At 38.8% G+C, this 27772-nt stretch overlaps 1 protein-coding gene across 2 annotated transcripts in view; it reads left to right on the top strand.

Annotated features, from left to right (window-relative positions):
• LOC117210370 (semaphorin-1A-like) overlaps window positions 1-27772 on the top strand; it is a 382334-nt gene that overhangs the window by 344639 nt on the left and 9923 nt on the right. For both annotated transcript variants that reach the window (XM_033453343.1, XM_033453342.1), the window contains exons 8-13: window positions 1186-1274; window positions 1661-1802; window positions 22420-22768; window positions 23338-23420; window positions 23503-23601; window positions 24006-24290. In XM_033453343.1, the coding sequence (XP_033309234.1) occupies window positions 1186-1274; window positions 1661-1802; window positions 22420-22768; window positions 23338-23420; window positions 23503-23601; window positions 24006-24290 (1047 nt within the window). The remainder of the gene's footprint in view (window positions 1-1185; window positions 1275-1660; window positions 1803-22419; window positions 22769-23337; window positions 23421-23502; window positions 23602-24005; window positions 24291-27772) is intronic.

The following is a 27772-nucleotide window of genomic DNA, read 5'->3' as shown; positions in this document are numbered from 1 at the left end:
GAGGCAAATAATTCTGGCCTTAATTAGGTAAGAAAACGCAGAGCCGTAAACAGCGATCAATTTAACCGTAAAATATTGAAAGAAAGCAGAGAGTTTACGGATAAGATTGAATTTTAAACTAGAAAATCATTTTTACGCGAACTATTGAACTCTCGAGTTGCCTCTGGTAATTGAAATATTCGATATTTATTTAATCGACGTTTTAACGATCGCACTTGGAAAACCGGTCGCGACAGAATGTCCAGCAATTGCCGTGCTATTTTTGAATTTCCCGTATCTTCTCATCGTACCGCGTCCATATAAAATTTTACGACACGGTCGCACGTGAAAAGTTATCGCATGGCATTGTGCTTGTTATACTCGCAGCTCGTATACAATGGACGATGCTTAAACGATGTAAGAAGCTTTGCATAAATTATATGCTGCAATTTGCGTATTCACCTAGACGTGCTTTTTTTCCTTCCTCTCTTATTTTTTTTTTTTTTTTCATTCTTCTCTTATTTATCACCGATTGCGAGTTGCGAATTTGCGATGCACAGTTTTGTATAAATTACATAATCCATTCAAAGCTTCGGGAATTTTTGATCGATCGCAATTTCCACGCGGCGATCCCGTTGGCAATTTATCATACTGCCCGCTCTTTCGAAATTACCAAGTTATTGGAAGATCCATCTAGGATCCGAAACGGCCGCATAATTTCCTCTGCATTGTAAAATACGTGGAACGTTATCGAACGAGAAGCGTAATTTAGAAAGAAAAGAGAAGATATGAGAAGAAGGAAATGAAGACGGAGATGGAGGTATTCGTCGAAACAAACAACAAACTGCGATGAATTTAACCCTTCAAAATGTTAAAGTAGCATAGCGAACAGTGTACCGTCGTTTCACGGTTTGCTTGTTTTTTTTTTTATTATTATTTAATTTGTACTTTACAATTTGTCCAGTTGGACATTTGGTAAATTTTTCTAACTTAATTGCTAAATAAAATGTGGATGACTACCCCCAGCGGTATACCATCTTCGAGTTTGACTATTTTATTTCTTTAGTGAGGTCAGTGGGGTGTTTTTTTTTTTTTTGGTCTTCTTTCTATGAGAGTTTTGCTCGCTTTAGCAGCCAGCTGGTTGATTTGTTTCTTTCGACCGAATACCGTTGCCCCTAACGATAAATTCGAACGTTACTGTTACAGGACCGAACTTTGTCAGCTCGTTTGCGTACGAAGATTACGTCTTCTTCTTTTACCGAGAAACAGCCGTCGAGTACATGAATTGTGGCAAGGTAAGGCTTACGAAATAGGTAGGCTACCTACCTATTTATATTTACCTACTCGATATCAAAGACCGTTTTACGATGCGGAATTTCCAAAGCGACGACATTGCAATATCGAAATGTCACTCTTTGTCAGCGAAAGCACTTTAACGAGCGATTTCTTAAAAAATGGCCATACGTAACGTACGCTTTACGATCTCTACTATTCCCTATATTCTTGGTATTCTCAAATTTTCACGCACCGACAATTTCCTTTCCTTTTGCCCCCTAATCCCAGTGGCAAAGTAACGCAGTATAATAGCGCTGGATGCAGGCTAGAGTAAGACGGTCCGAGTAAAGAGGAAAGAATCGAAGAAGCCGATTGTTCGAAAGCTCCGGCTGCATTTGTGTTTTAGGCAGTGTACTCGCGGGTCGGTAGAGTGTGCCAGCACGACAAGGGCGGACCTCATGCGTTCAGCGACAGATGGACGAGCTTCCTGAAAGCGAGGCTCAACTGTTCCGTGCCCGGCGAATACCCTTTCTATTTCAATGAAATACGTGAGTATGCCTGCATGTACACACATCGTATATACGTGCGCCCGTAAGTTCGCCATGGTATGACGTTTGCCGAGACCCTCGTCGAGTGCTCTCCAGTCCCTATGTGCCGGACAAAGGGGTTGGCCTAACCGGTGTACTACCTTGCAGACGTATCGAGTGGGATCCGACCAATTTTACAAACAAACTGCCTCGTTGCGAAAGGCACGCGAAATTTATCGTTCGTCTGGAAAATTTTTCCACGGCATTGGTAGGAGACGGTAGAAAATGGAATTTTTTCGCCAGTTGGTGATACGGACAAACGTTGTTTATAGGTATTATTGCGCTGTATTAACTACCAGTAGTTAGCACGAAGCTATTTCTACCAAAAGTAGTCATAATGACTGGTTTTAAAAAAATATGTAATAATAGAGTATTTTTATATTTATTGATTTATTACTTTCTTACAGAAGAAATTCCATGTTATGTAGCACATTTTTGGTAGTATTAATCCATTTCTAGTGTTAGCATCTAGCGATCTGGCGATTGATCCGGAATTTTCCTGATAACTGGTATCATCATATCGAATGATACGCAGCAAAATCTTTGATAACGTGTGGGTAGTTGTACGAAACGAGAGAACTGGCTCATTGGGGTTCGATAAACAGATTGCAGGACCCTTTCACGCTTTGACAAGTAGCAGTCATTTTAACTGCTATTGGTATAAGTAACATTGATACAAAATTATCTTCAGTTTGAATACATAAAAAACAAAATAAAATTCATTATATTATTCTTTTGGTTGTCGTTGCGAAAGTCATTACATCATTGCGAAAAAAAGTATAACATGAAGTAGGAATTTTAAAATAAAGTTGTAGAACCAGTCAATTTCACTGGCGTGATAGTTCTAGTGTGAACAGGGACGAGAAACTATTGGAACGTTTATTTAAATGGTATTTGGAGTAGTGGCGCTATGAATTTGTTGAAGAATTTTGTACGATCATTCGTTCGAGAAAATCATCTACTTACGTATATCCGTAAATATAATTATTTGACGCAACATTGTTTGATAGTTTATAATCGCTAGTGCAATTAACGTAGGAGTTGAACGCTTGAAATTAAATTTCGTTAAGAAAGGAACTGGCAATTCGACCCGTGCAATTTATACGCGAAGAATCTGAAATGGTGTTCGTAAGTACAAAGGTCTGGCAACGTAATCTCTAAATAGAGATCAAATTTTGGCTAAAAGCAAGCTTGAACGTGTGCATAGTCTAATTGGGCCGGAGTCCAAGGTCCAAATAGTCTAACAATTCTCAAGGATGATGCTCTCCAATTTTGTATCTCGTGTACGATCCACGTGTAATGCAACTTGATTTCACAAATTTCCTTGTACTTCCATTACTCACTCCCATTAACGGAAAAACAGACCAACGTTTACGTTTCAATGTTTCGCTTTTGAAACGTCGCTTACGCTCAGAGATATTTTGTCGCTATGGTAAAATTGCTTTGCACGTTGTTATTACAAATCGATCAAAATACCTGAATGCCCGCCAGCCAATAGCTAGAATAATTTTATTTCAAGGTTAAATTGCCACCGTTAACGCAAACAAATTTTTCTCTCTCTTTCTTTCTCTCTCTCTCTGTTCATCCGTAGCCGAGATAATAGTTTCCCCCGGTTGAAATTTCGTTGCTGAAGACGAGAAAATCTGGATCCTGGTAGATACTCGATAAACCTACTCGTTTATTCTTCATTCTTACGTCAGTACGTCTGAGTAATTGCTAGCTGGCAATTTCGAGGATGCAACGTAAATTGGCAAGAGAGAGGATCGGGCTTCCCGGTTATAAATATCGTCGCAGATAAGACGCCTCCGATATTCCTTACGGAGCTTACTAGAAATCCATTCAGCTTCATCTCTCTTTCTCTTAGCCTCGGTATCTAGCTGTGTATCAACGACTGCCCGCGTAATTCTTCTTCTTATGGAGCACGCTTTATCGCGGCCGATCGTTTTCAACGACCCTTAGCTGAGAAAATAGCGAACAGAAGAAAGAGCACCAATCGATCGGAGCGGAGCGTGCAATTATAACTTAACGACATGGTGACGAGCAAATGGATTTGATTCGTTGCTTGGTCACCGCGTACTCGATTCGATATCCATTACATTCACCACCATCCTCCTCCTCTGCTCTGCTCTTTCCTCTTTTCCGTTTTCGCTTCTGCTCAGCGATTTTCCTTTGCTGACCCACCAATTTCCCAGGGCGCTTCTCGTCCGGCCAAACTAGTTTTCCTTATCATCGCCACTTATTACATTATCATTCCGTCGGCCCGCGTTTTATACAACCTCCCGACCGCCTAATATCTTTCTGCTGCGTCACGCGAATAACAACCGAACGATTTTTCTTTGTTACGTTGCTCGTCTCATTTCGTTCGCTGGGTCCGCTCCGATTAGTTTCGCGTTGTTTTTATCGTTCGATGGAATAGAATGCTGGCTGGGTATCTGTAAGGAGAGTTTGCCGTGCCAAGTACCTGTTTGGTAGAAACGATTGCTGTGAATAACACTTTCCCACCGAGAATCAATCAGCAGCAACGCTCTTTACAAAATCGCTGAGATGAAAATCGTTGGAACAGCGAAGAATAGAAGGAACTCGCGATTACGAACTTGTATACGAGTTGGAAAAAAACTTGCTGCGTCGCAAGAACGCTACTCAATTGAACAAATATTTACGACGCTGCGTTAAAAGCGTCATAAACGTTTGGCTCGCGATGGCCGCTGTCCACCGACAAATTGACGAGAGCAAAGTGGCTGGTCTTATTGTCAGAGTTCGATTGGCTCGGTGCATTACCAAAAGATTAGGATGCTTTTGGAGTTTTTGTTGCGCCAACGAAGAACCAATGGAGCGGATAAATCGCGAGAACGTGATTTTGAAGCTTTCATTTTTGATAGCCACTCGCGCGGATATCTCGTGTCATAAACAAAGTTTTTAATCAACGAATTTTCCAAGTCCCCTTCGAAAGAGGTCAAGAGTTAATTGAACGAGAGAACCGAGGTGAATTTGTTGCGACTATACGGTGGACCAGACGTGTCGTTCGGAGCGTTATCTGAAACGTACGCTGAGATTAGTTTCGGTGAAACGTCAGATAAGAGGAAGAAAGACGGGTTCGACGGTGATATTACTGGCAACTTTCAAGCATTTCGTATAGTTATTCAAGATTAGGCCACCGTTTACCGTTTCGTAGGTTGGCACATCGATTTCGTAAGGAAATTTCATCTTTAACCGTATCTATTAATCCGGTTATTTAAGAGCGAGAAATAAAAAAGAGGAACGAACACGATGATAATTTTTTCCTGTTTTTGATTTTTTGAAGATCACTTTTTGAACCCGAGTGAAATTGATCTGGTGAAAAAGTTGTATTTCGACATCTGTATAAAAATACCAAAAAGCACGGAAAGATGTGAAGAGGCACTAGACGTCCGATACATTGATACCTATTTTGTTTCCCTTTGAACGAGCGCTCGATGAGCGTCAATAATATTGTATAAAATCCATTGAAATATACAAAATATACAATACACATATTCAAGCGTATAATATAAAACAATATAAATCTTAATATCCAATTATGGAATAATTAAGTTTCCACATGCCGCATATGATGCGTAATAAAACGTTGCTCGTTTTATTATAAATCGAATTTTATCAAAAATATTAACAGGATATATTTGATTTATTTTGAAATGTTACTCGTATATACGTGAAATATACTTATCTTTCATCGTTAACTACTGCCTATTATTCTTACGTTGGTATACAAACGCGGTAAAAAGATTTAAAAAAAAATAGGGAAACATTGAAGTTCTTTTGAAGTTCACTGCAACAATCTCGAAAAGTAGCCATTGAAACGAGGAGAAAAAGAGAACAAAGCGGAACCAACACACAGCGGACAACCTAGCCCTTCGTCGGATCTTTAAAAAACGAAGAACAAAAGTGTTGGTCTAAAATCAAGGCGAAGACGATGCATCGAAAAGAACAATGAGAAAGCCGAACCGAATAAACTCCCTTTGCACATGAAATTCGGCCTCTTGAAAAAAGGAAAAGGAAAGGAATCAAGGCGTTTCGAAAATGTGCCTCTGGAGGGCAAAACCTAAGAGCAGAGAACCCTAACGGGAACCATGTCGGAAGCCCCGACAGGGATCCCGGAGGAAGAGCCATCAAGCTCGGTTCCCGCGGTGTCGGACACGCATTCCCTTCGCCATCAGTTCCACGATCACGCTCGGAATCTCCGTCGTTCTCCCCGTCTTCTCATCTCGCATCAGTGTGGTACATATTCTAGGTACATATTCACCGGCACGTTCAGCGGTTTTCAGAGCTCGACGCGCGCGCGCCTATGTACTTTGTCACTCGATAAGTCGGCTGGGTTGGTTATGGAGCAGCGGCGAAATGAACCAGCAGCAGCAGCCTCGAGTGCGGAACACAATGGTCGCTCCGCGCACCGTCGACCCGCAGGATCGAACGAACAGTGTGGACGGGAGACACGTCGCGTCGCGGCTCCGGAGCGGCAGAGGGTTGCAGTGGATGGCAGAGGATGGCAGAGGGGAGACACAGACTGCTGGTTCTCGTATAAACGTAGAATATTGTCGCCGCACATCGAACCAAAATCCCTATCCGGCCGAGGAAAGTTGGCTATGGTCCAGCTCGGAGAGCCGCCGGTGGATCGCTGCCAAATCGCAGCTCCGGACTATCCCGCCGATTGCTCGGACAACCTACACGCCCACCTCCACCGCCGTCTGCCTCGTCCTACGCTCATCTGGCTGCCGAAGGGCCCCGTCCAACTCCCTTCCGACCCCCTTCGGCGTTGCTGTCCTTTCCAGATGACGGCCGAAGAAAAAATGTCGGACGTGGCCGCTGGGCAACCAACCGGGAAATATAGACGGATAGATGGATAAAGGTACGCGGGAAAATAAACCGCCACGGCATGGGCAGCATGGAAAGAGAATAGCTGTCCGCCGAGCGACCGACGTTGAAACGACTACGAGTAGACTGCTGCTTTGGGTGAACGGCGGGAGATAGATTGGCTGTATAAATCGTTGATGATGGACTGGTCGGTTTCGGTCGAATATGGCGGTGGTTTGGAGGAGGTGGTCGGATCATATAGCTACGAGGATTTTCGGTTTTCGGTGTTGAACGTTTTCCAGAAAGAAACCTTAAAATCCTTCCAGCCTTAAACACATTTTCGATGTTATAATCTCGTTTGTGGATAATGCGTTGCGATTTACAGAGTCGATGACAGTATATAGAAGAATGTAAGGAGAAACTTAATAAGTTAAATATATAGATTTCTTGAATATTAACAAGATTTAAAACGGCGATATCAGAGTCTTATTATCTGGATGTAATATTGAAAAATATATAACAAGCTGATAAGCAGTGTGTTACCATTCGTGAAGCTGAAGATAAGTAATAAGAAGCGTAAGAAAGCAAAGTACGGGGAAGAAATATCAGATAAGAGCTGAGTAAGGAATATCTCGGGCATTCTTGGAATTAACATAAAGACATTTTCCGCTACTATAGTCTAGAAATGAACAGAAAGAAAACAATTCCGGTGCCCTGTGTATGATATTCTTTGCAACGGAATCATCTCCTTTCGCGGGATTTTAAAGGATTCTTTATTCAAATATCAATGCACTCTCTATTGACTCGTAAAGACATTGAGAAAGCGTAAAATCAAAAGAAGTGTAGCTGCGCGAAAGCTTTGAAAGGTGACTATTATATAATTCGGATGGAGAAAAAAATACCTGGAAATTCTTACGTTAAATATTATAGAAATATAAGTTCGAAAATGTGAAAGACTATCGGGTTTGTAATTTCTTTTCTACAAGTTACAAATGTTGGATCGATTTTAAAAAGATTAATGTAGAAATTTAAGATTTTTCCCCGGCAAGGGCTAGAAATGACAATTTTATTTTATACAAGTTACAGAAACCAGATCGACGTTAAACACATTTATATCGGAACATTTATTCTACTGGAAATAATAAAAAGTATTGCAATTCGCTCGAGATAGTTAATCGCTGTGTTAACCACAGCTCGTTCGCTGCAATTGCAATTTATTTCGAATAATATAGATTTATATTGAATGAAAACACACGTGAATTTTATGAAAGCTTTTGCTCGAATGAAAAGAAAATGCTTATAGGTTTAATTAAAAGCCCTTACGAGTATTTTAATGAAAACTAACGATACACCGATTTCTCGATAAGAAAACATCTTGTCTAAAAAATCATTGGGTTTCCCTTCGTGAACAAAGTTTCAGCTCTGTGTCACTTACCGTTTGTAATTCGCTTAATTCTTCGATGCGCGTTGCTTCTACTCGAGTTTCTCTCGCAACTCGAAATTGAAAACTTTCCTCTTTCTTCGCCATTACGTATCGTACATACACGGAGGAAAGTTTTTAATAAATGATATTTTAATCGACAATCTGCCAAGCGCGAATTGCGCTTATTATACTATGCATCTTAATAAACTTCGACGCGCGTTTAAAGCAACGCGTTTCTTTTATAAAATAATATCGATTCAATAATCTGTAAAGCGTATTTATAAAATGTATTTTCTTCCTAAGTGAATATTTTCGACGTAATGGGAAATTTTCTATTAAATCGTTTTTCGCACGATCAATTTTCTCTTCTTATAGCTCTTAATCGGTATCTTCGGATCGTAAATAACCTGTCACGGTTTGGGTCCGATTATTTAATTTTTATTTTATTTTACTTTATTCGTTATATCGTGTGTGCTCGGAAATACCATTAGTAATATAATACAAAAGAGAGAAGACACGCAAGCAAGTGAGTGATCCATTAATAATTTTATAATTACTAGGAACATAATAGCTAAGCCTGCTTCTGACTAATATGTAATTAAACGAGAACAGAAAACTAAGCACACGCTTAGATGGAATTTAAATACCAAGAATTACTAACTAATGAAATAGGAAGAAAAACATATACGAGATCGTTGGTATTTAAGTAAGCGAGATGGTTGAGGAAAAAAGGATCACTAGATATATGTTTGTGCACTATTGACATGTTTGCGCCATACCATTGAAACAGCTAAAATAGCCATACAATATACGACGATGTTGAACTCGTAACAGTTCAGGTTCATGGAAATCTCTGAATGAGATTCCCAAAATGTTGGACAACCAGGCGAAGAAATTTATGTCGACAGAATTTGAACAGATTATGGGACCATATTGGCCTAACCCAGGAGCAAAGAAATAAAACCAGAGTACCCCCATTTCGAAAGAACTTAAAAATTCTTGCAACGAATCCTAAGATTCTAAAAACACTATATGTCTCTAAAAATTTTATGTTTTTACGCGAAATTGAAGTCAGAGGAGAGAAGAATACCAAGATCCTGCACCGACAAAGAATTCCTTTGCATTACGACCAAATCTTGTAATTTTACATTTAGCTATGTTAAATAGTAGTTTGTTTAAATTTTACCATTTTTTTAAAATGTTATTTTTAATGATGCATTTTATATTTTACGCGATAAGATCCTAAGTCGAGGGTTAACATCGAACGTTCCACGTAATAAAAGCCAGAGAATTATTTAAACGCGACAGTTTATCAAACGGTTGATTGTTATTGCTGCATAACAATTAGATACCAAGGCAACCGAGTCTAGTCGTCATTGTTTTCGTTATCAAGTTGAAATTTTCAAACACTCAGGAATTCCAGCTACTTTCAACGATAGCCCTGAACTCGTTTCGTTAATGTTACATCTGGCTATCGTTAGCTCGTAGCATAATAGCAACGTAGCTGCCAAGAGAGACCTGGACACGGTTGACAAGTCAACCGACATACGTTCGTTCGTTTCTCCCGCTATTATAGATAAATCGTGGATAGATTTCGTATAAATTACGATTAAATTGTAGATAAATTAGCGTTGGTGATAAGCAGAGAAAAGTTGGATCGTGTTTATTATTTTAATATTAATCAGATATATCAATTGCATATCTTTGCTGTTTACAAATTGCACGCAACTCCATTCGTTTCATGTCTCGATAACGTGATTGTTTAAACGTAAAAATCGACGGAAACTATTAAATGTCGTCGATATTCGTTACGATAGTAGCCACAAATGGTGGTATCCAGACGCTGCACTCGAAGCTGCACTAGTTTATAAGTAAACAGGTTCGATCTTTCGCCCGCAATTCTAATTGCAAGTGCCAGTAAACTGCAGCAATCATGCACCGAAGCCATCCATCAGTCGCCTAATTACCATTCGTCGATTTTTAATCGTCGTTAAGAGATTAGTGGTGTAACGGTGACGCTAGAAATAATAGATTATCCAGCGACATTAGCAGCGCCGGAAACCAAGAAGTCGAGGAATCGATACGAGATTAAATTCTCGGAGAACGACAAGGGGCCGCCGCGCCGCAGGGACATATCGAGCGGATAGAGAAGTTGCGCGAGAATACGTTTCCTGGGGCACGGAGACACGGTACGTCCAAGAAACGTAAAACTAACGGGCTCGAGGTGTCGTGGTTTTCGGATAAATCGAACGAGCTTCCTAAAGAATTTCCCAAAATTTAACCCTCTTCTTCCTACGACTATAGCCGCTCGCCGCCAAACAATCTCCGTATAAAATGCGACGAGTACATCTGTTCCTCGCGAATACAATTTTAACACTTTACCGACCGCTAGCGGTTCAACAGCATACGCACGTCCGACCGGCAACTCAGGCGCCGATTCTCCCCGGCGCCGGCTCTGTTTCAGTTTAGACTCTCCAATACCATTCTTTTCTGTCATTCAGTTTCTCAAATTGGTATAAAACTGTGGGAGCTTATAAAGCAACGCAACTGACGCAACTGAGCAAGGTACCTTAGTACTAAATAACAAATTACAGCTCAAATAATGAGAAAGATTGTCGGTGACAGAAAGCCGATTAATAGGCTATCGGTCGATAAACGTCGGAGATGAAAAGCCGATTAATAGGTTGTCGGTCGGTAAGCGTCGGCGACAAGAATCCGATTAATCGGCTATCGGTCGGTAAAGTGCTAAGAAGACGATTGTCTTCCATCGATTAGATCGACGGTAACACGAGCTTCGCTCAAACGTGCCGTACCACTGACTTTCGACAGAGATAACCGTTACGAAAAGCTTAACAACAACCCTCTTTCGTTCCCGGATGAAACTAGCTGTAACTAGGTTTGTAGGTGGCACGTAGGTAAACTAAAATAAAGAGATCATTAGTATACTTGTGCATGCAAAGTAGCTGTAACTTTTGCTTCTTTATTGATCGTAACTCGTACCGAGGTGGAGCCATGCGCGAGAATTCGATATGTTCTGGGAAAATTTCGGTCCTTAACGAAATGCCGGTATAAAAGGAAATCGAAGATCGTGGTAGAAATTCGAAACGCTATTTTATGGCTCGATGCCATCGATCGATATACGTACAGGGTATTATACTTGTAATCGAAAGGACGATAAGGGATTGCGTTTCTTTTCAAGTTTATGGAAATGATCTCTAACCCTTTGGATATCACGCGTCATTGTAGTGCCATCGACACGTTCACGACACGTAAGGAAAGAATATTAACGACATTACTTGTGGGGAAAAAACGAGCGAGTTTAGTGGGCAAAAATTTCTTCGTATTAAATTCAACAATACGATACAAATGATACCAATTTGTTGAATAATTTAGTTCTTTGTGGAAACGTAGTACGTAATTGTTATTTGCATCGTTAATGGAATTGCTTTCCTTTGTTTCATAATATGAAATTATTCTCATAACGCAGGCAATGATACACGCCTAATAAATAGAAATTAATTTCTACAATTGAATTCACATTTTTATTATATTGCCGCTATTCGTTACTTTATAATGAACGTGCAAAGGCAATTTGATATTTTTACAGAAATATTTTACGTTGTAGAATTGTGATTACAAATGGTAAAAGATTAAATGGGACAATATCTTCCCACGGTATTTTAATACTCGAAAACCATAACAAATTTTACCGCGGTGTACCGCAAAAATTAAATTCGTTGATACAAGTAATGGTAACTTGAAAACTCGAAAACAGATACATCGCGGAAAGGAAAATACGCGATTAATTAAAGCTATATCGCGATTCTTTCCGCGATGTCCCATTACACGCGGGTCACAATATTTCACGATCGGACGTAAACGCGAAACGAAGGTAACCGAAAACGGCTGACTTTTCCTGCAACTCGTTAAAATAATCAAAAATGTACTAAACGATCTTCAAATATGTAGTTTGTCTCGCCGCTCAGTTTCGAAAAGCTCATCTTGTTCCTCCAACAAACTCGTACTTTTATAACGTATTAACGCGTGAATGCCACGCGCTCGCACTCGTTGGAATTAATCAGTTTTCCTTTGAAAACGCGTAGAACAAATAACGGTATCGGCGATCCTTTACGGCGTATATCGTGATTAAAAAGCCTGCCTCAGGCATATACCATCGATTTTTGTTTCACCGCGAAAACCAGCTACTCAGCCTGTCGGTGCGCGATTCTCGTCCTCGTCATTATATCAGAAAGAAGGTGGAATTTCCTCGTTTCGAAGGGAACAGACCACTTTCGATTCACCTTAACATTCGATTCTTGCGTGTTTATACGATTCTAATAACAAATCCAATCACAAATATTTTATTCCTAAAAGTCTGTTCGAAAGTTTGAAATATTTCTGACAAATAAATAAATCGCCATAAATTTTTACGCGTCTTTTCCAATTGAACATCGGTATAATCATTCGAGACTCGTGTATTTCGCGCGAGAATTTGTAGAATTTCTTTCACGTTCGATCGGTTACAGCTACCATTCGTATCTTTGTTCCTCGACTGTTCCTGTTGAATTTGGAACAATAGTGGAAATCCTTTCAATGAAAAACTGAAATTTACTATGGAACGTATACCGGTTGAATCCGTTTTTCTTAGTGAAACAAGTTTTCGGAAATATTGTACGGGTACTTGAATTTACTTACAAGTCTATGCATATTTGCTTATATACGCTCTACGTGTCACCAAAGTTCTATAATTTTCCGGATCTCCGGCTTGGATATGTACCTTTGTTAGCTGAAAGTTTTTTGTCAATGGTGTTAGCCGCGCTCCAGCTATTTCCAGTTATCGTTGAATTTAAGCGAGCACCAAAAAAGCTGTTGAATCTTTACTTTTCCTAGGACGTGTTGGCAATCGAGGATTAAAAATTAAAAGTAATTTCAAGATCGAGTCTAGGAATGGAAAACAGCCTGTCGTAACGTTCTCTTGATGTTAGATCCGTTGTATCTTGAAAATAATAATTATTACTATAACACGCTCCTCGGTGATTCACGAGAGACTTTGAGTTAACCGATACTTTCTGTAATTAAATGCTATCACGACACGTTTCATAACAGCCTTAATCAATACTTAATTATCGTCTTTAATGCACGTGATGTATTATAGGTCAAAGATAACTCAACGCAAACTACCTCTTATATGCAGAACTAACTCTAACAAATTCATCTATGTCTGCCGTATCTTTGCGTCGAATATTTTACAAAAGCAACGTTGTTTCAATAAAAAAAAAAACGTAACTGTGTCAGACTTTCAGTAGTAATCGAGAAACAATTGAAACGTGTTATTTGTACAAGTTGAAATATTCCCGTGATTCTACTACGAATAGTGTAACTTTTGATACTAGAAATTTGCTTGCGATGCTGATTGCTGTGCGATAGCAAAAAGCACTGAACTAGCAAAAAGAAAGAAACGAAATATTTTGCAAGTAGATCTGCAGTCAATGAAACCAGAATTTGACGTGCACGAAATAAGTCCGGCTTTGTCATACGATGAGAAACGTCTAGTTAGCTCGATAGAAGTAGAAATCGATCGTATTAAATTACACAAAATTACAGCTGTTCGAATGTGTCAAAGGAGGGAAATATCATCGATGTATTTCACATACGATAAAACCGATTCTGTTCGGTTGATATTGTATCGCGTTCCTATGCTCGATGAAAACCTCAATCGATAGAGGATCGAATTTAAATCCGGAAATAAAGACTTGACACGGAAAGTGTCAAAATAAAGTATGCCCCGCCGAATGAATTATCAGCGGCCACAATTTAGTGAAAATCTGTATTTACTCGTGGTCTCTAATAATCGGGACCATGTCCGCTCGACTATCATAACTATAAAGTCTATCTACGCCTTGAAGGGAAACCCCCGCCCATTTGGACTTATCTAACGAAAAGCATCGCTGATCGGCAAGTTCGTGGATCAGCGATTTTCTCTCGATTAAACTTTCCTCTGGCCGAATTTAAACGGTCGTCGTTGCCTCGTTGTAATTGATGAAGATGTAGTCACCCAAGACCGCGTATCTACTTAGGAGTCATATCGGATATGATTTTCACTTTTACAGATTTTCCTCGATTTCTCGATTGATTAGATTTACGACGCATAACGTAATATACGTAGCTATTTCTCAGGGCTTTGCTTAACACTTTGACTGCCACGTTGGCCATATACGACCGGTCACGATTTCTCCTGTGACGCCACGGTGGTCATTGGTGAACGAAGCGCTTGAACTTCTTACAATTGTAAAAACTGTATGAAAATTGACAGTTAGGGTATTTTGAATATAACCGACAAATAGAAGATACTTTGAAATAAAAAGTGCCCCATTGGACAATTAAACATTTTTATTAGAACATCGATAAAAAAAAAATGAGAACAAATCTTGCATCTAACGGTGCACTGTGTTAAAACACTTTAAACATAAATGTGGCTCATCGATACAATCTGGACAATAGGTGGTCACCTTTTTGGTCCGATTCTTATCAATTTTTGATTCTAACTGTGTGACATTTTTTTTATGACACTCTGCAAAATTTTCCTGCCATTTACGCTTGCCCTTCTTTCTTCTGCATTTCGTGTTGCAATCTTTGTCGAATAAGTATATTTGACGGCTCCGGTGAATGGAACTGTGTAAGGTGCATTACGAGTACCATTCTAAAATCAGATACCTTGATCTTTGTTTTTGTTGCTTGTTTATAGAGTATCATCGCGTTTGAAATTGATGTATTTAACAATAACTCTAAAGCTAATTTTATATACCACTTGAGGGTTCTTCCATGTGGTGTAGAATATGCTATCATTTGATCTGATAAATCTACAGCATATTTTCCTCTGTTGTAATCTACCACTACCATTGGTTTATCACAAACATAATTTTTTTTGCGCACCTCTACCATTTCAGCCTAATATCTTCTACACGTTTCAACAATATATTCTGCACGTTTTGCTTACAATAAAATAACGAATGCGAATATTTTGTTGAAATAAACGAAGCCTTGTTATAATACGTCGCTATCAACTGTTACCAAGGCGCCACGGTGATCACCTGTAACCACCAATAAGATAAACGGCCTTACATCATCAATTTATTATTATTTTGCCATTATATGCTTTGAATAATAAAAATACTCCCGTGGCGTCCTAAGCGAAAACACGTGATTTCGACGTGACAGTAAAAGTGTTAATAGCTCAAGTGACACGAAGCTTTAATTAACTAAGTCAATATAGGTGAGCACATTGTTTTCTTATACAATAATCGATAATATTTGCGATCATCTTGTGCGACTGAGAATTGCCCTGTCGACAAATATTAAAACGGTACGTTGGCACTGAACTGGGACGAGTGTACGAATTCTTAAATTGCTTTTCCATCAGCCTCGGCCTCTGACTGCCTTTCAAAAGGAAAGAAAAAGCGAGAGGATTACTCGTTTCGCCAATGATCTCGCTAGAATCCTCATCGATAACCGAAAGAACGTGAATTTGACAAACTTTCTTCGGCCATGCTTTGTCTCTGACTAAAATCGAACGACCGAAAAAATATCACCTATCGTATTTTAAGGGGAAGAATAATTCGCCGACGAAAAGTTTTTCGCCAACGTAGCCGAGTTTCCACTTTCACGCGTGCTTTTCCGAAGAGAGGAACGTAAGCGGAAGTTGGTTGGCTTATTCGACTTTTAAACTTAAGAAGGGTAATGGACGAGAGACGAGCAACAAGGACAAAGCCACGTTCTCTCGCCCCTTCGACGTTCCCAGCCGATTCTCTCGTTGTTCGCCAATGTTTTCACGATCGTACGCCACACGTTCATCCGCGTGGCTTATTTAAAGTAAGTACTAACCGGCTCATACACACATCGTTCCTTTGCAAATACCGCATCCCAATACCAGGCAAACTTTCACGTACAGATTTATCGTACGACGAAAAGCCGAAGATTATTTTTACACACTCGCAACTAGAATTTTCAGCGAATAACCATGATAATTGTAAAACGAATTTTCAAAATACTCGTAAATAAACGAAAGATTAACGTTTTAATAATGATATAATTACGGATATTCTATTAATATTCTATTAGTATAATACCATACTTGCATATGCATAATATATATAATAGCAACATTATTATATCGTACAATATTTCGGGGCTTCGTTAAATTTGCTTACATATAATCAAGTAAATTCATCAATCGGTGCATTTCGCAAGCTAATCATTTTTAAAATATATTCAACTTCTCGGTCTAAAAGCGGGAAGAATTTTCGTAATTTCGTGCATTGCACTGTGTAATTGCAATTGCACAGTAACACTGTGTAGCAGTTTAACGAAACTGAATCTCGGCGTATAGCCGAAAGTATAAAATAATTTCTAATGAAATACATTCGTTCCAAATATAAAACATTTTACGTTTCCGATCGAAACAGTGAGATACATGTTTCCAAAAATTATTTACTTCGTTAATTTATTTATTTGTTTATTGATGGGAAAAATCCATTAGTGAAAAACATTGTACGTGTGTGAGATACAGAATGATAAATAAAGCAGTGAGATGGAACAGATAAGAATCTAAAACAAAGTACGAGTTGGCTTAATACGTTCACGCTGGCGCTGCTATTTTATTCCTGTGCTCGTATTCGTACTTGTAATAAATTTATAACATTGAATGGTTATTGTTTTAAATAAATCCTACTTTCTTCAATTAATGTACGTTAAATTTATTTAAATGTTCAACTGTATGGCCATTTGTTCTGGTCACTAAACGAACTACATTTTGGCTGATACGCACCGTTCCATGGAACATTCAAGCGTGAGCCACCGGTGGCGCACGCCGGTCTGAACGTGTTAAGAAAGTGAGGCGACTGGTAAAAAAAGATCGGTGAATACACGAACATTATTGGCGCGTAGTATCCATTCGATTAAAGTACCTAAATTAGTCATAGTTCGTCGTATTATCATATTAAAGATTATCGGAGGATCGTATGAATTAAGATAAAAATGTCTTCCCGATAATTGAAAAAGACACATTTGCATCTCGGTTAAACGAACTTATTCAGCGTTACGAGCGAAAGAGGGTCCGAAAGAAAATATGTTCTATAGATGAGTGACATACATGTTTGATCGGCTTCGTGGAAAGTTTGTCGAATGCAGAAGAAGATTTCCGAAGTAGCACGGTTGCTCGTGTATATTCGCCTCCGATGTATTGGCGAAGAGTTTTAACATGGGCCATTGGGTCGGAGTAAAAACATTTTGTTACGTAACATTGGAACGGAAACTCACGTGGACGTTTAGAAAGCACCGACTTGGAAAACATATTTCGAAAAGAACTTAGACTGAAATTCGGAAAGGAAACACATACTGATCAGAGTTTACGACAAGTTTTCCTCTTGCATCGCTACCTACGTCGAATCTCGAGAAAGTGCTTGTTTTTCAACTAGTAGGAAAAGTGACTTCTCGTCGCGTAAAATATTAGATCTGTAAAAGTGAAATAAACATAATCGCGAACAAATCTTTGTTTCAGATCGTTCGCTTTCCCTGCAATATGATTTGCGCTTCGAACGTTATACGATATTGCGGAAACGTACGAGTTGGTTTCATTTTGTTGGTTTAGTATATTCATTCCGTTCGATTTTTCGTCACAGATGAAAATTGAAAAGTTTCATCCAACTGGTATTCACGTACCATGCGTTTATCAACAAACAGTTTTAATATCCAGTAGCTTTATTCGTATCTTTGTTAAACAGAAATCATTATTCCCTGCACGTTAATGGATTTCGCAAAGAATACGTATACAATTTTATGCTTCCATTTTAGCTTTGCTTTTAAATATCCAAGAGAAACGAACATCTCTCCAACAATTTGCAGATTTTTCTACACTTTAGTAGTATATTTTTTAGTACATATATTCGCTTAGAAAATGCTCATTATAATTTTTCGATGTTGCTAATCGAAGCCTTAGAAAGTAAAAACAATACCATTTTTCATTCCGTGCCGCGTACTACGAACAACTTTTGATTTTAAACGCAATAAATGTGTACAATAAAATCCTATATAGTGGCACCTGTACATGGATTACAAAGAACTTTTCAATTTTTAAAGGATTACGTAGAATATAAATTAAAACGCCGAACGAGCGTTTGTAACGTGTATTCGTCGAACGCGAATTCAAGTAAACGCTGAAATATCGTGCAAACTTTTTAAATAATTTGAAATCAGTTTAAAAGCAACTGGAAAACGCTTTTTGTAGGTATCTTCATACTTGCTTCGTACTTACCTCCTCTATTCAAGCTACTTATATAATAGCGGAACAATGAATTAATTAAAATTCATCGACCTATACCATCAGTCGGTGACTAAATAAAAATAGAAGCGCTGGGTTAGCATCGTTCTTTAAAATCCGGACCCTATAAAAAACGAAAACAATTAACCGAACCTTTTAAAGAGGCTAAACCTGGTAACACTGACGCAGCCTCAACTTAGTTGGTCTATTCAGCTGGTCGAGTGTTTTCGTGATCAAGGATGCGGAGCTTTATTAAGGCTAGCAGTGTATTTACTAAAAACTGCTTCCGTAAGCGCGCAACTTTGAAAGCGAGGTGCTTGCCGCTTTGACAAGAAACGAACAACAATTTGCATTCTCGAAGTCGCTGCGTTTTCGGCCCGTTGATCATCTTTCCAGCTTCTGCTTTTCCCGAATTTCCGTCGGTGAATTTGTAATTACATGATTCCGCTTAACGTGTACGGCATGACGAGTTCTTTCAGCAGTGGAAAACCGTTTTACATTTCGCACCTTCTCGCAAAATTCACTTTTGAATTCATCGCACCACGGAGAGCACTTGTGGACGTTTCGTCCTGTTAAATGTGACTATCCGTTGTCGTGATTTCCCTTACGTTTTTCCAAGCTTAGAATTCCAAGAATTTATGTATCTTTTCATCGATTAGATTTTACTCGATAATAATATTCACGATAATATAGGTGTATATTCGTAAAAAATAAGCTTTCAAATTAACTTACACGTGGAATATTGAGTTTATTATATAAAATATCGACACATAAAACGCTTCCGGCTTCTGCTTCCAAAATATTCGGGAGATTACGAGAATCGTCGAATTTCAAAAGTAATTTGCTAGTGCGTTCCGACATGTGTTAGCATTTCATGGTGTACCGTGCCGAAACTCGTAAAAAGGGAATAATAGAAAACGATTAAAAATTGTAGCTATCTAAAGTCTGGTACTTAGCGTTTGATTAATCTTGTAAGAAATATGCGAAAGTTAACATTTATCATAAAGAGAGAGAGAGAAAAACAAATATTACACGTTTTTTGAAAATTCCTTATTAGTTTGACGAAGTCATTCCGAGTTTCCATCGAGGTGATTTCTTAAGCTGATAGAAACTGGGACACTGGCCTTTAGCGGTAACTTTCTAGCGAAATTAGCTTAGTTCCCGGCGAAGTTTACTGCGAGTAATAAACTCGTAAATCCAGTGCAGCAAAAATTGAGAAATTTGTAAACATGGTGGCCAACGAGTGATAACTGTTGCACAAGAATGAGTCGAGCGCCAGAAGAGCAAAGGAAACTAAACTTTTAACTCTGATAAACTAAACTCGATTTCCCGTAAAACGTGGATAGTTCTTCGCTAAAAATCGTATTAAAATTCACGTAAAATTATTTCGTATTAGTCGAACTTGCTATACGAAACATAAGAAACTTAATTCTCGAGAAAATTTAATTACACAAAAGTAATATCATACCTATACCTGCCTATACCTCCGACTATCTTAACGTGTTTGTACCAATAAACACGACAATGCTTGGTGATCTATTAATTATATAGCTAAACGATAATATCATTATCTGATAACGAGTTGATTTTCGAATCGATATACCTACAATAAAAAAAAAAAACAATAAAATGTTGGTCATTTCTGGAAGCTAGCACCTTGGGAGTTTTCCAGCATATCGTAACTGGGAGACGTCAGTTCGGCGTTTTATTCAATGTTTTATCGAACACGAATTACCCTTTCTTCGTGCTAATGCCCCCCAAAGAATGGCCGCATTAATGGTTTTTAGCCTCGCTCGTGCGGAATTAACGAGCAAGTGACAGAAAACTTTCGCTACGTTTCCTTTCAACCGACTTCCATTCAGTCTTTGCTCGCTTGGATTACGGTTCTTTAACGTTATTGTTCCCGGGGAATTTTTAATATTAATGGCCATCATCGGCTACCGGTGTACCAGCGCAGCGATTCGAAACGTCCGTGATTTAAAGGCTAACATCAAGGCACGGCTCGTGTCACACGAACTATGCATTAAGGGCAAATTTGAATTTAAGATGACTCAAGAGCTCTTTGTGAGACCGATCCTTATTTTTGTCTATGCAAGCGGGCTGTGAGGGTAACTCGTTAGACGAACCTCTTTAACGTCATACTCGATCCTATGTTTTGCAACGATTGCTCTTTTCCACTTGACATCGATTCTTTTTCATACTTCTTGCCTCTTTCCTTCCTTCCTTCCTTCCTTCCTTCCTTCATTCATTCATTCGTTCGTTCGTTCGTTCGTTCTTTCCTTCAATTTCTTTTCCTTATCCGTTTTGGCCTTTGCAAGTTCAAGTAGAGGAAATTATGGCTACAAAGTGGTATAACAGCACAATGTTATACCAAAGTAACAGAATTTCTGCAGAACAGGATGGTTTACGTAAGAATAGCGTAATGTTTAAACACACAAGTAGATAAATAAAAGAGAGTAGAAATTGAATAGGATTAACTGACAACGTATCAAATTGTAAAATTGCTGTAAAATTGCAAAAAGTTATAAAATTGCTTTAGAAGACGCAAAATGATACATCTTGTTACGTGTAATATCATAGTATTCAGGTGAAGTACAGTGATCTTCGGTAATTCGTGATTTTAGTTTTCCCTGAAAGTTGCAAACTAATTCACAGGGACAAACATACGGCCGTTGTAATCTCGTGTCCGTTTAATTAACAAGAACTATCGCGTTAATGTAAATTAGTAATTTTCAATGTTGCAACGATGACACTGAACATGAATGATGAAATGATCTATATCGTTCGTAATACATTAACCAACGACGTATTAGCGAGTGGTTTTCAATTAAATCGAATACGTGAAAATGTTATATTAACATTTTACGTGGGGAGTGGAGCAGCCTCGAAAAGGACATGTTTTCCTACATATACACACACGAGTTAGCATAATTGATATTACGCTATGGCGTAACGTCATTCACCCCATTATGCAAGAGGTCGCTGTTCAAATTAATATTAACACCTTATTAGCAGCCAGGAAATTACAATTTCTCGCAGGTACCACCCACTTCAACTGTTACTTTTATAAGGATACTAATTTTATAATGCGCGTTATGGACAAACCGACACAAAATTGTTATTATCACTTAACGATGGTATCGCATTAATGGAGTACGGTACCGTGCGTATACTGCGTGTAGCAATCGTTGATTAATAATTTCTACCCTCCTAACCAGTTAATCGAAAATTGAAATTCTCTTAAAATGCCGTACGTAGAATTTAATCCTTGTACCGTGTATAGTATATATGTATACGTATCTACATACATATATGTATTACGCGATGTTGGTTTCATCGGTAACATGGAGGAGTAGAGGTACTGATAATAATTAAATTATGATACTCGAAGTGCTTCGAACGTTGAACTCTTCTAAAACGTGTAATAGAATTATGTAACTACAGGTTTTCGTATGTTGCGTAATAAATTGTTAATATTAGAGGGAACAATGTTAGGGAAAGTTTCAAGGAAATTTGTTACGTTTTTAAAAAGGGGCTGATTTTGTGATACTGTTGCTTTAAATAAACTACTGAAACTGGCAATTTTACTTGATAACATCGTTACACAAAGTAAAGCTAATTGTAATAATATTGTTTCATACGGAATAAGAAACTTTGATTGAATACGTTTGTAATACAACGTATAGTAACGCAAAGAATTCTAGAAATATTCATTTTCGCCATACCGTAAGATATTCGCGCGACTCTTTCCTCGCAGAGAAACTTGCAAAAAGAAAAAACACGTTTGTCAAAATTGAAAAATGTCAATTCGATATTTAATTAAAAGAGAAGCAGCGAAAGAAAAATTACATAGCTACAAAAGCAACCAATTGGAATAAGAAACATGACTAAATCGATGGAAAAAGTGGTAATGGTCGAAAATCGATGCCCGTGAGCCACGCGTGAAATGAAGCAAAGAAAAGCGCGGTATGTAGAGGACGAGCGGTTTATCGAGCGATTTACAATTATTTCAGAGTCAACGAGCGACGTCACGGAAGGAGTTTACGCCGGCGAGCGTGCCCGTTTGGTTTATGGGGTGTTCACAACCCCCGTGAATTCGATCGGCGGTTCGGCCGTCTGCGCTTTCTCCATGAAGAACGTCCTCGAAGTCTTCCAGGGTGCGTTCAAGGAACAAGAAACCATAAACAGCAACTGGTTGCGAGTACTTCCGGAAAAGGTGCCCGAGCCTAGACCCGGTGCATGCGTAAACGACTCCAGGACACTTCCAGACGTGACCGTAAATTTCGTCAAAGCGCACCCCCTCATGGACGATGCGGTCCAATCCTTCTTTGCATTACCTGTGATAACTAAAGTCAGCTTCAAGTAAGTACTTGTTACTCGTTATTCACCATTTCTTTGTTTGTGATTCCAAGCGGTGTTATGTTGTAATAGGATTCTTCTGCGTAAATACATTTTACTTTTTTAATGGGATTATATATTTTCCTTGGTTCTTCAAGTTGTTCAAGTTATCTTATGAATAGAAGACGAATAGACTTTATTATTTCCGTGAATATGTTGTGAATATTTGAACATATCTTTGCTTGATAGCCGCTTTATCGAAACACTTGTTAATAGTAGTAGTGGTAGTAGTAGTAGTAGTAGTAGTAGTAGTAGCAGCAGTCGGAAAGCGAACTAGACAGCAACTAACTTTATGTTCAAGTCAAACATTGCTTCGTAACAACTTACTATAACAAGCAAGATTGCTAAATGAATGGAATTATACAAAATAGCAACGCAACTTGTTCAACATTAATTTCCGGTACAGTCACAGCTGACGTAATCTCGTAAAGTTTCCAATTATTTGGAGTGTCGAAAATGATACCAATTATAAGAGTACGATGTTGGAATGTAATTTGAAAGAGCGACGATCAAACCAAAGTGTCGTATTCCAGTTACAGATTTACCAAAGTCGCCGTGGATCCTCAAGTGAAGGCGTTGGATGGCAAAGCCTACGATATCCTGTACGTCGGAACAGGTGAGTTACCGCAATTGTGCAGCACGGCGAACAAAAGCACTCGTACGGCATTTAATTATGATAATTTCATAATTATTCGTAGACGACGGCCGAGTTCTCAAAGCGCTCAATACTCGAGCGCCGGATTCTCTGAACAACGTTAGCCAGGTCATCGTCAGCGATGTTCAAGTACTCAAGTACGGTAAGCGGTCCTCGAAAATCTCCACGCATTTTTTCCCTGCAAATGGAAGCCTCGTGAAATTCAACGTTCGATCGTTCCACATCCGATAAGCATCGATCCAATTATGGAAATCACATTATCTATGTTCAAATTCTAAGCCAACGAATTTAATCAATCCGTTGAATTACCATGTACAAAAATCCTAATAATACGTATTACGAAGAACATAATAATTTCAATTAATATTAAAGTAGTCTTTTTATTCGAGTAATCTTCGTTGATCAAATTTCCAACATTGGTGAAACGTTGACCGATTACGTCGCACGAGCCGCAGCAAACACGTTTTCTTCCGAACGACGAGCCGATATCCCTTCGTGCTTAATCCCTACACGAGAATTAAAGCGTCCAATTCCGTTCACGTTCAGGACAAGCGATCAAGGATCTGTTGGTGGTCCACCTGGCCGGCGAGGCGAGCAAGTTGGTCGTGTTTGCTGACTCCGAAATTCGTGCGGTACCACTGCATCATTGCGACGCGGCAGCGGCGGTCACCTGCGCGTCTTGCGTTGCACTTCAGGATCCACATTGTGCTTGGGACGCTACGAAGAATCTGTGTGTGGCCGTGTCGACTAAGCTGCACGACAGCGATGCTGACAAAACCCTCTTCCAGGACATTATGAACGGCAGACACAAGGGCTGCGGCTACGAGCAAGGTAATTCCCGTTAACGCAAACTCTCCTTAATTGAGTTGAGACATTTAAAGCTCGATCTCTCGCGAGATTATCAAACGTTATCGACGCGTCTCTAATGTAAACTTGTCGTTCTCGCTTGAATTTCTATTTTTCCGTTTTCTTTTTTTTTTTTCAATGAATTCACGCTGATTGGTTCCTTTCTTTTTTCTTTTTTTTTCTCTCTCTTTCTTATTTTCTATCAAAGGATTGGCAATCCTGATAGCAGCGATTACTTAATACGACGAGTCTCTGTGAGATTTGTAGGTTCTCGTAACAAGCGAGAAACGTTAGTTTCTAAGCAGAATTTAAACGAAAGAAACAACTAACGCTTTCAATTTGGTACAACGGTATGATATACTAAAAACGCGTTAACAGGAGATCTATCCGTACGACGATTAATCGAGGACGGCTAGATAAAAGATAAAAATAAAAGGGCCTATCGTCTTTTCGCTGAAAAAGAATAAATACGTAATTCTATAGCGCGATAACGCACTTTGCGAAGGTCAGGCCGAAAAAGTTAGTTGAATTAGATTGGAAAGTGTCATCGCACAACCTCCATATTCACTAGATATTGCGCAATCGAATTATGGTCTCTCTACGGCACTTCGACGTTTTTAACCGATAAACAAATTTTCCTACGGAGGTAATATCAAAAATGCTATATGTCAATTTACTGAACTGCAAAAATGTAAGTTTTATTCGTTAGAGGAATTAGGTCCCTCTGGTATACAGGGTAAGTCAATCAAAACTATTATTATCTAGAACAACTCGTTGCCTATTGATTATACGAAAAAACGTTTTATCTAAAACGAATTATAATGCGTTCGAAGGGACTCGTCGAATGGATGCAATTCGATTTTTTTATATTTTGGCGGTTTCTTCGTCTGTACAAACATTGGAATAAATCTTTATCTCGCACAGGATTAAAGGTTCCTCCTATAGAAGCGACCTCCTTCTGCTTTTTTATATTACGCGTTCTCCAATAGTACTTTTGATTAGAAAAATAGTAACGTGTACCATAGAAACCCCGGCAGAGGGTTAAATCGAACATACTGTGTATAACTCGAAAGGTCTCGACATTGTTAGGAAAAGTTATAAAAAAAAATCTTGCTAAAAGCTACCTTTTACACGTAATTATGCCGCCAGTCTCGAAAGGGTTAAGTGGTACTCGATTCGACGTTTGCCAAGGCATTTTGACTGGAAGCTGGATTGTTGGAAAGTTACACGGTACACAGCCACATGAATCGTGTAGGAGTTTTCCTCGTTCAACGAGCGTGACGGTAGCTCGCTTACTTAGCCATGGCACGGTTAAATTCGCCGGTTTTTCGCGTTTACACCGGGGCTAAAATGCCGGGGAAGAGAGCTATCCGTGAGAATTGGCTCGCCACGCTCCTTGATCGGTTTCACAGCCTCTCCTCTCCAAGAGGTCTCGACGGAGAAGTTTCGCTCGCCGGATGAAACACGCTTCCTAGAGAGGAATTTTCAACGCCTTTGCCGCGTAACCGTACGATTGTGAATACAGTTATGAATGCGGTATGATTCGGGCTTCGTAGATCACGTTACGCCGAGCAGTCGAGAGACTCGTAATTGGAATTTCGAGGAAAAATGTTGGCAAATTCGTGTGGACGGTATACTTTGTCGTTCGCGAAGGTTAATAGCGAAATATAGTTGGTCAAATTTCCTTTTAATTTTTTATCGAGTGCTGTCAATTAACACTTTAACTGCCACGTTGGTCATTGGTGACCGGAGCGCTTGAACTTCTTACAATTGTAAAAATTGTATGAAAATTGACAGTTAGGGTATTTTGAATATAACCGATAAATAGAAGATACTTTGAAATAAAAAGTGCCCCATTGGACAATTAAACATTTTTATTAGAACATCGATAAAAAAAAATGAGAACAAATCTTGCATCTAACGGTGCACTGTGTTTAAACATAAATGTGGCTCATCGATACTATCTGGACAATAGGTGGTCACCTTTTTGGTCCGATTCTTATCAATTTTTGATTCTAACTGTGTGACATTTTTTTTATAACACTCTCTGCAAAATTTTCCTGCCAGGTACGCTTGCCCTTCTTTCTTCTGCATTTCGTGTTGCAATCTTTGTCGAATAAGTTTATTTGACGGCTCTGGTGAATGGCACTGTGTAAGGTGCATTACGAGTGCCATTCTAAAATCAGATACCTTGAGTTTTGTTTTTGTTGCTTGTTTATAGAGTATCATCGCGTTTGAAATTGATGTATTTAACAATAACTCTAAAGCTAATTTTATATACCACTTGAGGGTTCTTCCATGTGGTGTAGAATATGCTATCATTTGATCTGATAAATCTACAGCATATTTTCTTCTGTTGTAATCTACCACTACCATTGGTTTATCACAAACATAATTTTTTTTGCGCACCTCTACCATTTCAGCCTAATATCTTCTACACGTTTCAACAATATATTCTGCACGTTTTGCTTACAATAAAATAACGAATGCGGATGGTTTGTTGAAATAAACGAAGCCTTGTTATAATACGTCGCTATCAACTGTTAGCAAGGCACCGCGGTGGTCACCCGTGACCACCAATAAGATAAACGGTCCATTGGGGAAGAATGTTGTCTTACATCGTCAATTTATTATTATTTTGCCACTATATGCTTTGAATAATAAAAATACTCCCGTGGCGTGCTGAGCGAAAACACGTGATTTCGGCGTGGCAGTCAAAGTGTTAATCGAGATAGATAGTTAAAGTAAGTTTGGGATCTTATTTCAGACGACAACAAAGAGAAATTGCGATCAAAGGAGTTGTTTAAAAGGAGATATTTTCGTAATGAATATGTACGTCTGTGAATAATCTCCTACTAAAACTACTACTGATTACTAGTTTATAGCGTTATGTTACCTGCATCGTACTTTTGGTTTTGTGCTTACTTCCATTCATACAATATAATCTTTTGGGAAAAGAATTGCAAAAGATGCAAAATCGGTTGTGACAACTTTATCGCCTTAAAGGAAGAATCATTTTGCCCGTAAAAATTCTACTTTTAAAACCGAGAACTTGTAAAAATGTGTAAATCCCCTTAAAAGTGAAGTAATTCTAACCGTAGAGTTTTGTTATCCGAAAGATTATAAGATGTTTGTTATAACGAGGAAAACTATTTTAATTAATCGCTGTCAGCATCTATTACCTAGAAACACGTTCGTAATAAATTCTACAAAAATACGTAAATTTAGTCTCAAGATATCTCATTTCGTCTTGCGATAGTACAAGCGAACGGAAGTTCGAAAAATGTTCGTAGAATCGAGAAAAAAGAATGACAAGACAAGAACCGTCTAAACAGGATATGTTAAAAATGTCTATCGTCGCTTTAACTTTTTAAGCGGAATTTCTCTCAGGAATTTGTCCATTAAACCGAAGAATTTCTTGGGTTAAACTCACCCGGGCGCAGTTGAAAATTTTACCGTTCCACTCC

This window comes from Bombus bifarius, unplaced genomic scaffold (assembly GCF_011952205.1).
Source record: "Bombus bifarius isolate JDL3187 unplaced genomic scaffold, Bbif_JDL3187 scf7180000008203, whole genome shotgun sequence".
Lineage (NCBI taxonomy): Eukaryota > Metazoa > Arthropoda > Insecta > Hymenoptera > Apidae > Bombus > Bombus bifarius.
The sequence above is the reverse complement of the archived record's forward strand: the minus strand, read 5'-3'. Positions and strand labels throughout refer to the sequence as shown.